Raw genomic sequence first — 16,017 nt, 5'->3', positions numbered from 1 at the left:
TGTTGTGTTCGCAGATATGGCCACCGTTTTACGCTAAATGCTTTTGAATAAAAGGAAAAGAAACGCGGATTGAAAAATAACCCCGGATTAGCGCTAATCGGCCTTCGAAGAACTGGGCCCAGAAAATTAGCACGGTTGTTTTTATTGACGAAAATTAAGAGTCCTTTTCGATTTGTCGTCGCTTGTATACGTTCCCCATAGAGCGGTTTTCATTTGAGTGTCGAAAAGTAATTGGTTTTGCACTTTCTACACGATGCGATTGGCCTAAAATATTCGCGCCACCTTTTCATCCAATCAGAGGTAAAACCAAAGCCAATTGTGACGCGCTCGCATGCATTTTCCCGCGCTTTGCGTCAGCCACATGTAATTACTTCGAGTTTTGATTGGTTCAATGTATTGTCTGTGTCCTATGTGATTGGCCAGAGTAATTACTTTGGTTTTGGTTTTACGACACTCAAACGAAAACCACTCTAACACGTGAAATTAGACAATTAGTTTCACGTCATTGTCGCACAGGGGAAGCCGAAGTTAAGATTTACAGGAATTTACAGGAGTCTTCATCTTTAAGTTTTAAAACAGAATTGAAAATCGAGAGTAGCCCATGTTTAACTTAACCTTGTTTAGAACAAAGCGGCCTCGGATTAGTAAATCAGATCAATTCACATTTCAACACTCGAAAACAATGCATTTTATAATCTGTATAAGGCATAAAAGTAACCTTACACTACCTTATGTTTTAATTACATCGCTTCGAGATCAATTGCCTTAGAACTTTCGCACATGCAAAATGGAATTTTGAGCATAATTCAGACCATAAACAAACCAAATTGTTGACAAGAAGCCCTTATTCTGTATTTGGTAAGTGAAAATGAATTGTCAAAGCCAAATCAGTTTCGTTGTTTAGAAATACACCGACTCTTACCTTAAAATTGATCTAAAACGGGTCTCTGATTAGCACAACAAACACATGATTTAGCAAAAAAGGGTGATTTTTTCCTTTGAAAACCTAGTAACCATCGTAGAACACAAATGATGATGTTCTGACCTAGATATAACGATCTTTTTACAAGATGCTTAAATTTTTCTTTGATTTATATTCAGTTTCATGTCATATTTTTAAGCATTACTCCAAGCATGGAAAGTCTCCATATTTTGTCAGGCCCATTTTTTATATTTTTACCAGATAAAGTTAGCTTAACAAAACGTTCGTTAATATATATTATTATTCATTCAAAATATTTCCCCAATTCTGATTGGCTAAAAGCACACGCATAATTCACCGTAACCAGTTACTGATGATCAAATTTGGAAGAATTTTGTGTTTAACGAGGAAATGACGTCAAAAATCCAGCCTTCTACAGGTTAATGCGCCGTTAACAGAGAAGACCTGGGGACGAGATTGGGGTGTTTTCGTTGTAAAAACTAAAATGGCGGACGCTTCACTTGTTTCAAGAGTAAGAACTACAGCTGGAACGAGGCGAAATAATGGCTAAAAACATAGCAAAAACAGCAAGAAGACAACTCGGAGGGCGACATCTGCTATTTGGAGAATATTTGCGGAGCTGGACAAACCTAAACGTAAACTATCGAAGATAAACTTAATAACATTGATGCAGGTAAGCTTGTTTTAGCTACGTTTTTAAACTAAGAATTATTTTGAATGAATAATAAAACAATTATTGAATTCGGCTTTCGTATCATATGAAGAATTATGGAGATCTCGGAGGACGGCCTCGACGGATAACACCCTCCTCGATCTCCATAATTATTCTTCATAAGATACTCAGCCTCATTCATTAATTGTTAAATCTTCGTCTGACTTTATAATAGCCTGAATATTTGCTGTAAATACCCATCAGCAAAGGAGCATGACCATACATACGTAGATTACCGTACTTATTCGATTAACCGCCCTGGGCGCTTATTAACTGTTTTTGGACCTTGAGAGTGGGCGCTTATTCGAGGCTGGGCGCGTATTAAATTTTCACCATTTTCAGCAAGTGTAGAATGTTTATTTTGCAACAAAACAGTAAATGCTAATAACAATACAATAAAGCTGCAAAAATAATTTTAGATGTGCCTATTGGATCATCTGCCGAGCATAGGGCAACTTTTATTTATAAATGTTTGAATAACTTATTTTCACATCGTTTTAATATTGAATTCAATAAGGATAAACATGATTATAATACTAGATGTAAAAACAATATTCGTAAGAGTGCATCTAATGGGAACTGGGGCCATTGGACCTCGACAAACTTTGCCTCAAACGATTGGAATAAATTGGACCTTTCAATCAGACAAAGCCCATCATTAGCTAGTTTTAAAAGAGTGTTGAGAAATGTAAATAGTTTTTAGTTTAATTTTTATATATTCATATATTAGTCTTTATTTTTCCTTTTTGTTCTTTTTTAATTTTTGAGGACTCTTTGGTAAATCACTTATCAGTGAAATTGATATCCTCAATAAAGATTATTATTAGTTATTTATTATAACAAAACGCGAAGAAGTAATAACGCAAGGTTTCTGTTAAATACTCTGAAGAAAACTCCGTCCACGGGGAAGTCTCTCATTAGTACTTATTCATTGTCTCTCAAGTGGGTGGGCTGGGGGTGGGGGTGGGCGCTTATTTGAGTTTGATTGGGAGGGGGAGGGAGTGGTGGTGGGGGCTTATTCGAGGCTGGGCACTAATTCGAGGTTGGGCGCTTATTCGAATAAATACAGTATATAAACAAATACGAGCTTCAGTGAGCAGTATCGAGGTGACCTCTGATTTTCCGAGTCCTTGAGAGCTGAAAAAATGAAACCATCCATCCACAGTTAGGAGAGCTGGATAACAAAAACGCTTTTGTTGCTTTTTTAAAGAAAACAACCCAAACAAAACCTTGCATTAAGATGATGCAATTGTTATTATTATCAAATTAACTGGCGCGCCATTTTGGACTTGGAGAGTGTGGGGACTGGACTGTGTTCTTATCCAATCCTTCTCCCGTTTCGCGGGAATTTTTTGTGTTTTAGGTATTTAGGTATTTCATTTATTTGCCACACGATTACAATAATTACAAAAAGATGCCAAAATAAAAAAAAAATGTAGGAAGAGATGGCGAGGAGGCCTAAAAGAAACTATAGAGCTTATGTTAATTAGGCCTCCTCAATTACAATTTTTCGAAGATGGCATAAAAATTACGGCGACGGAAACAATATAATATCAGGTGAAAAATTAAACTAATCAATATTACGGAAGTTTACAAATGTTGAATATTTAAAGGCTTTTTCCCAAGATTTTTTAAATGCCTTAAGTGCCCTTTTAAAGGAGAAAGGTGAGGAAGCTCTGATGATGTTGGTGTTTAAGGTGTTGTAAAATTTAGGTCCTTGATAAAAAACGGAAAATTGTTTGGTTCGAGTGCGGCAGAAAGGCAGACGAAATTTACATGAGTTTCTTGTATTATACGAATGAATTTGACTTTGTAAAAAAGGTAAATTTACAATGAAATTTTAAAGGTAGAGTATGGTTTTGATAGGAGTACATGAATAAGCCTAGTTGTAGTAAGTATATATCATGAAATTTTAGGATACCAAGATTTTGAAAGATTGGATCAGTATGTGCCTCGAAAGTGGTTTTAGCTATAGTTCTGATCACTCGTTTCTGTAAAATCTCAAGACGAATAAGGTTAGTTCTGTAAGTAGAGGCCCAAACTAAGTTGCAGTAAAAAAGGTATGGATAGACTAGAGAAAAATATAGTGTTCATTTTTCATCAGGTGTGTTGGAAATTCTAGAAAGCGATCTGTTTCAGGGTAATTTTGCGATGGCACTTTATTCCTTTGGAGGGGTAAATGACCAGTGCGGTGCCACGTCACGTCATCGCCTTGTCCAATGTCGCGTGAATTTTTTTTTGTTTTGCGTCAGGCCCCAGTTGTTCAAACGTTAAATAGCGCTATCCACCGGATAAATCACTATCCAGCGGATAGGTATGAACTAATTGCATTATCCACTGGATAGAGATTTATCTTGGTTGGTAGGAATGTAAAAAAATAAAAACGTTTTTCCAACGTTTTTATTTTTTTGAATTCCTACCAACCAAGAGAGGACTCAGTCCACTCATAAAAATATGCTACAACAGTGTCTAGAGTACTGTCCACTGAGCACAACAAATCGGCAGTTTTTCATCACAGTCATCTACACTTCAACTTATCAGCGGTTAAAATATTTTTAAGTTTTTTAGGGAATTTTAGAGAGTTTTAGGAGATAACACTAAATTATTTATGTATATTTTGTCATTAGTTTTTTAATTGAATAATTAACATTACTTTATATACTTTTAAATTAAATAATTAAGCAATTTTTTCTACAAAAATACACGAATCTCATTCCCATTCAAGTACAAAACATGTGTTCATAGCCCATGCATTATTCCAAGCAAATCCAATAATATCAACTAATTCGTCGATTTTGCGACGACGTTTTACTGACATTTTCTCGCTGAAAATGTCAATTTCATCGAAAAGCTTAGATGCAACATATTTTTTTATATGGGCAAATAATGGAAACCGGTAAATTGTGCATTGCGTGATAAGCATGTGCACATGACAAGCTGAATGTAAACAAGCAGCTCGAGCTTGTTGTTGTTGTTGTTTTTTTTAAGAGATTGCTGCGATAAATTTGTTGAGTGTTTAGTGCTCTTCTTAAGGACCCAGGAAATTAACATGGGAATCAACGAACCATAAACAAACAATTTGAGAGGACAAAAACGTAAATTATATATCGTCGTCTCTCTGATCTTCAATCAGAAAAGTAATTTAAGCAGGAAAAAAAACTACAAACCTATTTACAGTGAGAGAAACAATAAGAATATATACACTTCCACCATAAAAATCTAAAATATCGATATGTAACAAATTTTAAATTAATTATTAATTATTAATTATTAATTATTAAAATTTATTCAACCATAAGTAAATGTTTTGATTGGTCAATGGGTTGTGTGCCAATAATCAACACATATAGTGATCCACGTATACTCTGCATTGTTGCCCTGTGGACTGTGCTTCTCCTGCTACTTGCGTACTGTTTATGTGGGAGGAATTTGCAAATACAACGGTAAGGATCTTTTAGGGGCTATTCACAGAATACTTTAATTTTGAAATGAGTCCGTCCCATCTCCATAACTTTATTACTCTGTATATGTTTACTTAGTAATTTAAAGACAAAGTTTCATTCCTACACAAGTCATTCTGGAATGAGTTCATTCCAGTTTTGAATACAAATTTAATTCATGTGGTGTGATATTCCATTCTGGTATTGTGTAACCTGAATACAAAGTTAACTTTGTTCTGATTAGAAATGTAATAGCACACCATGTAGTTGTAGGCCACCAGTACATTTGTATCACTTTCAAGTTTATCTGGCACAAACACCAAGGGAGGGAGAATGCCTTAATTAAGCTGAGCCAGTCAATTTTCTGATGTGAATGCAAAGTGAATTAATTCTTGGACCAACATATATCAACATCTTGTTTTTTACTTAACTGTTCAACTTGTAGGTTGTTAAGATTCACATGCATTTACTTAACAGTACTTTGGTCCTGTGGCTCTTCCTTTTTTTCCAGTAATAATTGTCTATGTGTTGGAATAATTATTAATAGGCCTCCCAAGCAGATATTCTTTTGGCTCGTAATGCAGTCCTCCCCAACAGTCATGGGGCAAAACTGTCAATGTGTGATGCAGTCCTAAGAATGTCTGTGTGGGAGAAATGGAAAAATAAATTGGTCTAAATTCTACAAACATGATCATACCAACTTTAAATAATACAATCATGCAAGCATCAATTTTCTGTGCTTGATAACACATGTGCATCTGCTACATTGCATTTGCAGTTCATTGAATGTTGTGTTTGACAAGAGAGATAATCTTCTTTTTTCAGGATTCTAACCATGGGACTTGCTATCCTTGCTGTCCCATTCCTTCCAGCATCAAATATCTTCTTCACAGTTGGTTTTGTTGTAGCTGAAAGGGTGCTGTATCTCTCCAGTATTGGCTCTTGTCTGATCACTGTTCTTGGATTTGCCGCACTAAGCAAGAAATACTTTGGAAAAAAGCTGGTGAGCAAGAATGATGTATACCAGTATATATTCACTTGTCACTCTTCAAAGACGTGCAACATGCTGGTTTGAAATTAAGACTGCTTACATGTACATGTATGTTATTTAGGTGTCATGCTCTTTTTAGCAATGTAGCTTGACCTTGTTGGAGGAAGCAATTGTTTTTCTACAGGGGAAACACTCCATTACGCAGATTATGGGTAGTATTTTTCCTTTGAATTTAACTGACCAAACGAGGAGCACAAGGAGGGGAAGTACCTAACAGGCTGGTGGAGCCAAGAACTGCAGCTGAGTGTACCTTGTAACCATGACAACCCTGTCATGGTGTGCAGGGTCCAGGCACCATCACATTGCGTACTAGTACATGGATTAACCCTTTAAGTCCAGATGGTGACCAACATCAATAATTTTCCCCTAACGATATCCATACATTGTCAAGAGAAATGGTTATGAGAATTAATTAAATGATCACCCAAGAGAAAATGCTTTGATCTTTTATTTAACTCTCTCAACGTATCTCTAAGTAAATGTATGAATATCAGTGTGGAGAATTTGTATGTGGATATTGGGGCTTAAAGGGTTGAAGGGTACGCTGGGTACACAGTAGGGAGCCGAAAACTTCACCAGCATAAGCAGTGTATAGCAATATACATGTGTAACACGCACAGGGTACAGAGGAGTTATTTGGGCATGACCTTGGTTGTTGATTGTAGTTAAATTTTACAGTTGATACCGCACATTCCCTTTGACTTTATACTGTGGAATCAAGCAAACCGTCATGCGATCATCTTACAAACCTGGTTAAATATTATCCAATGCTCCGGAAAACCACTGAAGGTAATGACTGTGGACGAATAACAGCAGCTACACTGTAGGATATAATAAAGAGACAAATAACACATCTGCGTCCTGTGTAACACCCTGACAAGAATTAATTATTTGATATTTTCTGCTGCCCTGCACCTATAGGTTTTAGGATTAACTGTTGGTGCACTGATAGCTTGGTACATGGCTCGAACAGTACAGGTAAGAAAAATGACCCTTCTGCTCGTAGAGCCTCAGATAATCATATCAAAGGGGTGCCTGGAATTAAGCCTGATGTTAGACAATCAAAGAGTGAGGGTGTAATTGCATTGCAGTATCCCTTTCATCCATGTTTTTACCATCTATATCACCATGTTATATTCTGTACCAAAAGTTATTACGTAATTTGCTTTGACTTGCTTCCTATGCAGACATTTCCAGGTTAGGCAAGGGACTTGTGGCAAATTCCTAAGAAATCTTTGTGGGGGCCAGTTCTTGCCTCAGATTTCATGGACTAAAAGTCTTGGTCATACGCTTTCCCCCACTGATACTACTATGGTACAGGCACCCCCTGTCAAAAGATACTGAGCTCAGGGTTCTCACTAAGTTTTAAAGTATACAGCTAGGATGTAAATGTAGGTGGCTTAGCAATCAAGTTCTGTAATTAATTTCAGGCTTGCATTCGGCCTTGCTTTACCATTTTTCCTAAAGAGTACATGGCTCAAACCTAGTCGTTTTTTTAGCCAGTTGCCAGCACTTAAAGAGAACCCTGTAGAAAGCTTAAAAAATATGAGCTTCTCCATAATACAGACACCTTGATTTGTTCCTCTGGTGTTCGCCTGAAAGCGTTCTTGGAGTTGTGGCTGTTTTTATATTGCCTTCTTCCTTTTTTCAGAGATCCACAGAATGGGTTGATGAAGACACTTTATTCACTTCTGGACTCACTGTTTGTCCACTCAATGCCAAGGTAAATGAAATAGCTGAAGGGATGTTCTCACAGTCATGATTGCAGCTAGCAAGACCTCCCATAAGGGACCATTTATGCAAAATACTGTTAGTAATCAGTCTTGCCAGTCAAGATGGAAAACTCTAGGAAGTGACCTCCTCTAGAAAAAGGGGCTATGTCAGGTGGATACTGTTGGACCCTGTTGTGTCAGGACAGAAGGACAATTCTGTGCTTAAGTCACAGGTCGAAGTGACTGTGCCTACCACATCCACTTTCTTGTATTTTTTTATTCACTTTTTTTGTTAACATACATCTAGGCTTTGAATTAATTTTTTTTCAAGGGTTAACTTAAATAAGCTATTCATCAGCATTGTAATTGAAATTGTAATCGTAAGTAACACCAGGGCGGTGCCTTGCATGGGTCTAGGGTCCCGTTTGCACTTGCCCTTTTGGGGATCAGCAATTGTTTTATAATTATTCTTGTGATTAAAATTAATTATTTTTATTTTATTTCTTTAATCATATATCTTCTTGTCAATCCTTTCATGATTGCAGTTTTGCCCCAATAAAGTGCCCCCCCCCCCCCCCCCCCTAGTTACCTAGTTCCCTTCCCCATACACAAAATGCTTCTTTAAAATTATGACGAGGCACAAACCGTAGTAATTTCTTTTGGTGATTCTCGCGGGCATGTCATTAGAACTTGAAAACAGACGACAGGAAACAGCTCTGATGCCTTAATATAGTCTTAAACAACAAAACGGGACCTCGTTAATTTTGGAATTCAATTGATGCGAAAAACGTTTATTAGCTTTTTTTTTTTTTAAAAGAATAGCAAATAGCGTAAACTATCCCCTGTTCCCTGTAACCACCTATTCCTGGCATTTTGACTTGGTTGCGTATGAGAGAATTTCGCTGTAGCTCTTGTGGACCTTAGTATACTTATGATCAATTTTGTCCCTTCAACAGGTTCATTACAACATTGGCAAGCTGAGAGCTGAAAAAGGACAGGCAGGGATTGCTGAGAAGTTTTACAGAGAAGCAATCAGGTACCGCGTGGAACTGATAAACACTCATTGTACTGGTTTATTTAGGCAATAGACCACACTTTCTATGGGTTTACCGGCGTGATAACTCACGCGGCATGTTTGAAGAACACGAGAAAAGGTTGTAAATCACGAGCCGAACGCCAGTGATTTACAAGCTTTTCGAGTGTTCTCCCAACATCCCAAGTGGGTTATCACGCCGGTAAACGCATAGAAAGTTTGATCTATTGCTTTTATAAAATAACTAACCAGAACTATGAGTTTTACCGGCATAGCTTTTTAACCAATCAGAACGCCCGTACTATCTTGGTTATTTTATAATTCTTGATAATTGACGTCGAGTCAAATGATAGTTCTTGCCTGTACTTAAATGAAGTTTCCTTTGAGCGTTTTTAACAATAAAAAAATAGCCTGCAGTTTAATCCAAGCATGAAAAGGTTTGGGGAACGGCCCTTGCCTGCGGAAGTTCCACGGGTTATGTTTTAAAGAAATATTTATTTCAGATTGGACATATCATCACGTACCGTATAGAATTGTCCCAATACACAGGATTTACTGAGGGTGCGTTCGATTGGGAAATCCGGATTTAGATTTTCAAAATCTAAATCCGGATTTCCCAATCGAACGCGAAGTCCGAAAACGGATTTCACCTCCGAGAAATCCGTCCTCAGGGTGGATTTCAATTATGAAATCCAAATCCGGATTTCATGGATTTTCTTTTTTTTTTTCTTCGATTGGGAAATCCGAAAAAGGATTTGCGAAACTATTCTCGTGAACAGTGGTCTTCTTTTTGCTAAGTATGCGTGCGCGTGCAAGACCGCTGTTCTTAAGGACAGTTCTTCAAATCCTTTTTCGGATTTCCCAATCGAACGGTTAAAATGAAAATCCAAAAACAGATATCTCAGCGTTGAAATCCGTTTTCGGATTTCGCGTTCGATTGCAAATCCGAAATCCGGATTTTGAAATCTAAATCCAGATTTCCCAATCGAACGCACCCTCAGTTTCATTCTTGGAAGAGCTCGTTTTTTTTTTTCCTTTCTGTTTGTTTTGTTTTGTTTGCATATTTTTCTTATATTTTCTCTACCCTAATGGCTTTTTTCCCTTAATTTTCCCCCTTGCTGCGCGAGGTTATGCTATTCGCGTATTTCTAGTAAATTTTTGTCGTTCTAAAGTATGCAGGTTCTAGGACAATTAATCACTACCTTCAACAGTGCATGTCTTAAAAGAAAAGACTAAAATGATATCAACTAATTTTAATTCCCTTAAATGGTAGGTTAAACCCAGCATACGATCAAGCTTTAAACAATTTGGGAAACCTTATCAAGGTATGACGTCCTTGTACAACATGTTACATATATTTTATTTTTGACGCACATGAGACGTTCAATAACGGAGAGGCAGTAAACGTGTGAATACTCCAAAATATGCGTACTTAGTTTTTGTGGCAGGAAAGAGTGGGAAGTGTGAGTTCTAGAGGGCGGGAAGGGGAAAATATGGGGAAATTATGCAGCAATACTCAATATTTCGTAATCGAAAAAAGAGCTGGTGGGAGAAAGCCAAGAAAAAAAGTGGTGTGTGAGATAACTTATTAACGAAGCCATTCTTGTGTATAGGAATAACTTTGCGGCGGGCTGGATGAACTTAGGCACCGTAAAGGCAGCATTGCATAAAGAAGATGTGAGTTTGATAGCTTTATTCATGTTTTCACAAATCATTGATTACGATCTGACCTTCCAGCGAGCTTTGTTTTTCTGTGTAACAACCGGAGAGCGGCCAGGCGCGCAGGTGGTGGTGAGCCAAGCTAGCAGAGAGAGAATTAAGGGTATACTTAAATCTCAAATCAAACTTGTGCCTCGTCTTGTGCCAGTTTTTCCTATTTCTTTCCCTTGATTCTCTCTGCACGATTATTTCTTCCGCACAACTTCGAACTCTCTGATCCTACAAAATTTGTTTCTTAGGAAGCCGAAAAATGCTACAGCAACGCTATAAAATACAGACCAAGATATCCAGACGCTTTTTTCAACCTTGGAAATCTGGTAAGAAAAAAAGGTCAATAGTTTTTAAACGTTCAAAATGCATAGTGCAAGCAGTGCAGATACAATGATATAATCCTTTTACGTAAACCCTGGATAGTTTCCCATTGATTGCTTTTTCATGCGTATTTATACTGACCTTAAAATCTTCTCCTCCAGTACATCGATCAAGACAAAACTGTAAAAGCCATTGCCGCATTTAAAACAGCCATCAATTTAAAAAACGATTATGTGGGTGCTTGGCTGAATCATGCTCTGCTTTTAGAAAAGTCAGGTCAATGTCTGCAAGGGGCCTTTAAACGGGTGGGGAGGAAGGATTTTACGGTAACTGAGCGATTTTTGTGCTGATTGGTCGAGAGCTATGGTCGATAACCGTCGATAACGGACGGACCATTAGAATAATTATGGGGTTGGGGAGAGTGGATGGGGAATTTTCGAGCCACATCAATTTTTTCTCTTGAACATTTCCCTTTGCTTGAATTTTTTTAGGCCAGTGCGGGAATATTTTTTTGGGCGTACTCGGCCTGCCTGAATTTTTTTCATAAGATTTTCCCTTGCACAAATATATTTTTTATGATGCTTCATCCCCCCCCCCCCCCCCCCCGCCAATAGGGAGCTTTAGCAACGACGACGGCGACGGCAAAGAGGACGTCAAAAAAGCAATCGGTTTATAACGCAAAACAACAACTTTGCACGTGCATCGCGCTTTTTGTACATTTCTTTACCGTCCTTGCACGACTGCGACGTGAAAATGCCTAATTGCAAGTTTTATGGAGGACGTAAACAAGCGACGACGAATCTCTTTTTCTCTCTCTAAACTTGAGTGCGGTCCTCAAGAAATCAATTCCAGGGAAATTCGCCTACACTTACCATTTTCAGCAAATTGGAATAAACGCGACAAAGATTGAGAAAACGGGAATTCATTTTAAAACTGACGTTTTCGCTGCAGTTGCTGTCGTCGATGATAAAGCTCCCTAATAACTTTTCCAATGGTCCGACGTGATGGAAATTACGTGACGGTGGCGCAATTTGTTTTTCTCTTTCTCTTGCGCGCAGTTTGTGGAAAATTATTTAACGAGTGGACGTCAAAGACTCTTAATGTTATTGTACAAGACAAATCGACAATAAATTTCCATGGTCCATACTCTTATCCATCATAGAAATGACGCGAAAATCTTCAAAAATTGGCAGTGAAATCATTCGCTTGCTGATCCTGGTTTCACTTGAGTGCCGTCCATGGAAAATTTTTTTTGATTTGTATAAGGGAAGGGAGAAAAGAACTCACTTTTTTAGGAAAGTGAAAAAGAACTCAAGCAAACGTTTTCCGAGCGCAGGAGCAAGGATTCAGGTTAGTTCATGTTGGTTAGTGCCAGGCCTTCTATGCTAGAGGTTCTGAGTTCGATTCCCATTTATGACTTCCGATCCTTGTTTGACTTCTGTCCTCTCTGTGTAGGAACTGAAATACCCGTAAAACTAAACGTAGTGGAGGGGGAATAAAATGAGTGCAACGTCGGCCTCAGGTTTTTTTTATTCAGATGATGACTACTCCGAGCAACTGACGTAAATTTTGGACCCATTAATTAGGGGCACCCAACGAGAATATAGTTCAAAACCACTTTAACATAGCATTGTTGAACGTATTTTAGTATTTAAACAGTAGATATAGGCATATTCTTATCCCCTCAAAATTTTCCATCTGTTCGCACTTGTTAGCTGAAAGTCTAGTGATCTGAAAATTATAGGAATCAAAACTTACCTTTTCGAAAATTTCAGGTAGAAAAAAGGCTCCCGAAAATTCTAGGCGACCTTTTTAGGGAAAAAATCCGTTAAAAATGGGCAATTATACCATTTTTGAGATGTTCGAAAATCCTAGGAGAGGCAGGAAAGCAAGAAATTTTACAAAAAATGTTCCGAAAATTCTAGATCTCAAATCGTCTTCCGAACAGATATTTTCCGAAAATTGACGTTGGGTACCCCTGATTAATTACCCTCTTAACCCTTAAAGAAAACAGTGAAATTATTGTAAGGCGTAGGAACACTTGCAAGGGTTAAACTACAGTCTTGAAAAACTTTTTTTTGCATAGTAGGGTATTTTCAGTTAATTACTCTCCTCCTACCCCTACTTAGATCTTCAAATGAGTCAGTCTCTTTTCTGGCGGATCCCCAGCAACAAACCTCTCGCAAGCCTCCACCTCACTTAGACAACCACACAATCCTGGCGTTTTAGTTGGTCGCTAACAGCTAGGTAGCTCACTAGCTAAAAGAAATATTGTGCGAAGTGACGTCTCTTGACAGACGAGTTTATTTTAAGGTAACTCCTGGCAGGTTTCCCTTTCTAGGTAACAGAGATGCGGCAATAGCAGTGATCAGGGAGGCTAAAAGCCACATTCCCAAGGAGCCCTCAGTTCATTTCAACCTTGCTAACATGCTCGGACAGAAAGATGAGTTTGTGGTACGTGATTCGTTACAGAATTACACTACGATCAGACAAAGACGCCGGTGAAGGGGATTTTAGGTCAGGTTCTGTGTTCCCCGTAGAGGCTTCCACTGGTATTTCAGGAATAAAATAAACAGGACACGGGTATAATGGGAGAGGAAAATTGGCGGGAAATCGTCCTCCGCGCGCTTTCTCGCTCGTTCATAAAATATCGTTTTGCCACTCGAAAATGAAAATCATATCTTCGCGCCACCGTCTAATATCCTCTATGTATAGGTCGATTTAACCTGGCATAAGGCGGTCCTTCTTTTTTTTACTTTTACCTGTCCGCCGAATTTTGTGCTTCCCCGAAAAAAAGAAGGCCTGATCGCAGCTTAACGTCGATTATAAAGTGTAACCATTGAAGCAAACGCTTCTGAGCATGTTCTTTACTGGACAAAGTTTATTATGCTTTTCAAGTAGTTTACAGTAATAACTAATAGTAATGAAAAAGCTAGTTGTACCGTTCGGATTATCCATTGTTGCTTCTAAGTAACTTGTATCTGTGCCTAAACGCAGTCTCAAATTAATCCCAAGATATAACGCTATCGTTTTTGTTTACTTGACAGGAGTGTTATATCACAGATGGGGGAAACACGAGCAAGCCGGTGTATACTACAGAAAGGCTCTGGAGCTGGATCCGCAAAGTGAAAATGTCCACGAGAACTTAAAAAAGATAAAAAGAACCACACGGCAGGTCTCCAGTGACAGGCCAAAATAGAGCGTAAAAATGATGGAAATATTTTTACGACGATGTATATGGTTTTAATAATAATTAATAAGAAGAGGAAAAGCCGGGAGGAACAAACAATTTACATTGTACGAAATACAAACGTTGTAAAAAGAAACATTCGATACTTTTCGATTGAATAAGCACTTTTAATCTTATTATTTTTTTAACGTTTACATCAGGGTGGATATTTAAATTTCTTCCTCGGCGCGTTTGCTCCATACCTAACATTTTTGGCATAAAGTGCTATTTTATTTAGGTGCTTTTTCGAATAAATTGAAGTAAACAAGTTGCTCAGCAACGAAGCGTTTTCAGCGATAAGAAGCTCGTTATTTTGAGAAAAGAATATTAAAAGATAGTTACAATAACAAAGTATTCGACACATCCTTGCCACGCTTTTTTGTACAATTCTTTGCCATCTCTGCACAACTACGACGTGAAATGACCAAATTTTAAGTTTTTTTGAGGACGAGAACGGCAAGGCGATAAATTCTACGATCTATGTCTGAACTCGGGTGCTGCCCCCTCTCTTCAGTTCCAGTCTAAATCCCCTTCTTTTAGCTAACAGGACGACTTCGGAAAATGGCGAAATGGTTTGAAAGGATACGGAGTCTATTTTTCAGTGACCTTTTCATGGACGTCGCCGTTGTCGCTTCAGTCACGTGGTCAGCAGCTCTGCAAATTGCTTGGAATAAAAGAAAGCCTTTAACATGTGAAAAGAGTTCAATTCCCACACGATGTTTTTTGTACACAAACATGGCCGCCGAGTCATTGTTTTGTACACAAATATGGCCGCCGTTACGTCATGTGAAAACGATCTATTGGAACGTGCGCGCCATGCGCACACACTTGATTTTGTTGTTTCACTTCTGGCGAAAAAACTCTCGGGATATCTAGTGTTTTAATTTTAAAAATTAAAAGCTTTAAATATCACGAAAGAACTTCGTCTCGTCCAGTTCGGTCTGTGATCATACTCGGAAAAAAAGGAAACTGTAGACTTAGTTATTTACAAGTGAATGAACATGGCTCCCCTAAGAAATTATTTGGATTTTTACTCGTTTAAGTCCCCATTCCTTGGTTTCCGAGTCATTCAGATGGGATATTGGCCAGATTTCAACTTGGAAAGTGTTTTTATTTTTAAAAATATATTTAACATAAAAAGTGTGACCGATTTCCGTAAAACGGTACAAACCGGTGTGGATCCGCACCTTTAGTATAGAATCAAAGCACCATCTTTTAACGTTAGTAAAGAAAGAATCCATCTGTTTCTCCCTGCAACAGGCCGAGGTGAATGCAACGGCCCATGTCACGCAAAGAAATACTATTAAGGTCTTAAGTCGCATTGTCTCAGGCCACGAGAAATTCAGAACATCGTAGGATTTTGATTCATATGTAAAATCACAGAATAATTCTTTTACGAATTCTAATACATTAAATCGCCTCATTAAGTAGCTTTAAGTGTATGATCATCTGGTCCAGGGATCTTAGCTTGCCACACTTAAGTATGTCTGCGCAATTTTGAGTCGTCCCAAAAAATGCCCCTCCTGTAGCGCCGCTCTTGTCTCTAGTTTAATAAGACTGATTTCAAAAACACATCAAACAAATGTCCTTAAAACAGCAACTAAAGTCCTTTTGAAACAAAATCCTTGATCACTACCAAATTTCAACACAACAACGACAACTGAAACAAAACGCTTGGGGAGCGTTGTCAACAACAACAACATAAGCTTTATTTGCATGACTATAATTATGTAGTTACAGTATTGCAAAAGCTTTAACATAAAAAAAACAAACAAACAAACAAACAAATCATAACAATGATAATGCAATGCAATGATTACTATAGACAATCAAGTATCATCAGCATGATTTGATAACAAATTATTA

General features: G+C 37.9%; 1 protein-coding gene and 1 long non-coding RNA gene across 2 annotated transcripts; both read left to right on the top strand.

The window, feature by feature from the left end:
- Window positions 1–4,964: 4,964 nt before the first annotated feature.
- Window positions 4,965–10,222, top strand: LOC140949442 (protein O-mannosyl-transferase TMTC4-like). The gene is made up of 6 exons (XM_073398603.1): window positions 4,965–5,098; window positions 5,921–6,098; window positions 7,068–7,124; window positions 7,798–7,869; window positions 8,815–8,894; window positions 10,165–10,222. Exons 1-6 carry the CDS (start codon window positions 4,974–4,976, stop codon window positions 10,220–10,222), a joined length of 570 nt encoding a protein of 189 aa, XP_073254704.1. The 5' UTR covers window positions 4,965–4,973.
- A 280-nt stretch (window positions 10,223–10,502) lies between these two features.
- Window positions 10,503–11,148, top strand: LOC140950393 (uncharacterized). The gene is made up of 3 exons (XR_012167181.1): window positions 10,503–10,568; window positions 10,850–10,927; window positions 11,084–11,148. It is a non-coding gene; the product is annotated as an uncharacterized lncRNA (long non-coding RNA).
- The last annotated feature ends 4,869 nt before the right edge of the window (window positions 11,149–16,017 follow it).

Source organism: Porites lutea, chromosome 10 (genome assembly GCF_958299795.1).
Source record: "Porites lutea chromosome 10, jaPorLute2.1, whole genome shotgun sequence".
In the NCBI taxonomy this organism is placed as follows: domain Eukaryota; kingdom Metazoa; phylum Cnidaria; class Anthozoa; order Scleractinia; family Poritidae; genus Porites; species Porites lutea.
The sequence above is the reverse complement of the archived record's forward strand: the minus strand, read 5'-3'. Positions and strand labels throughout refer to the sequence as shown.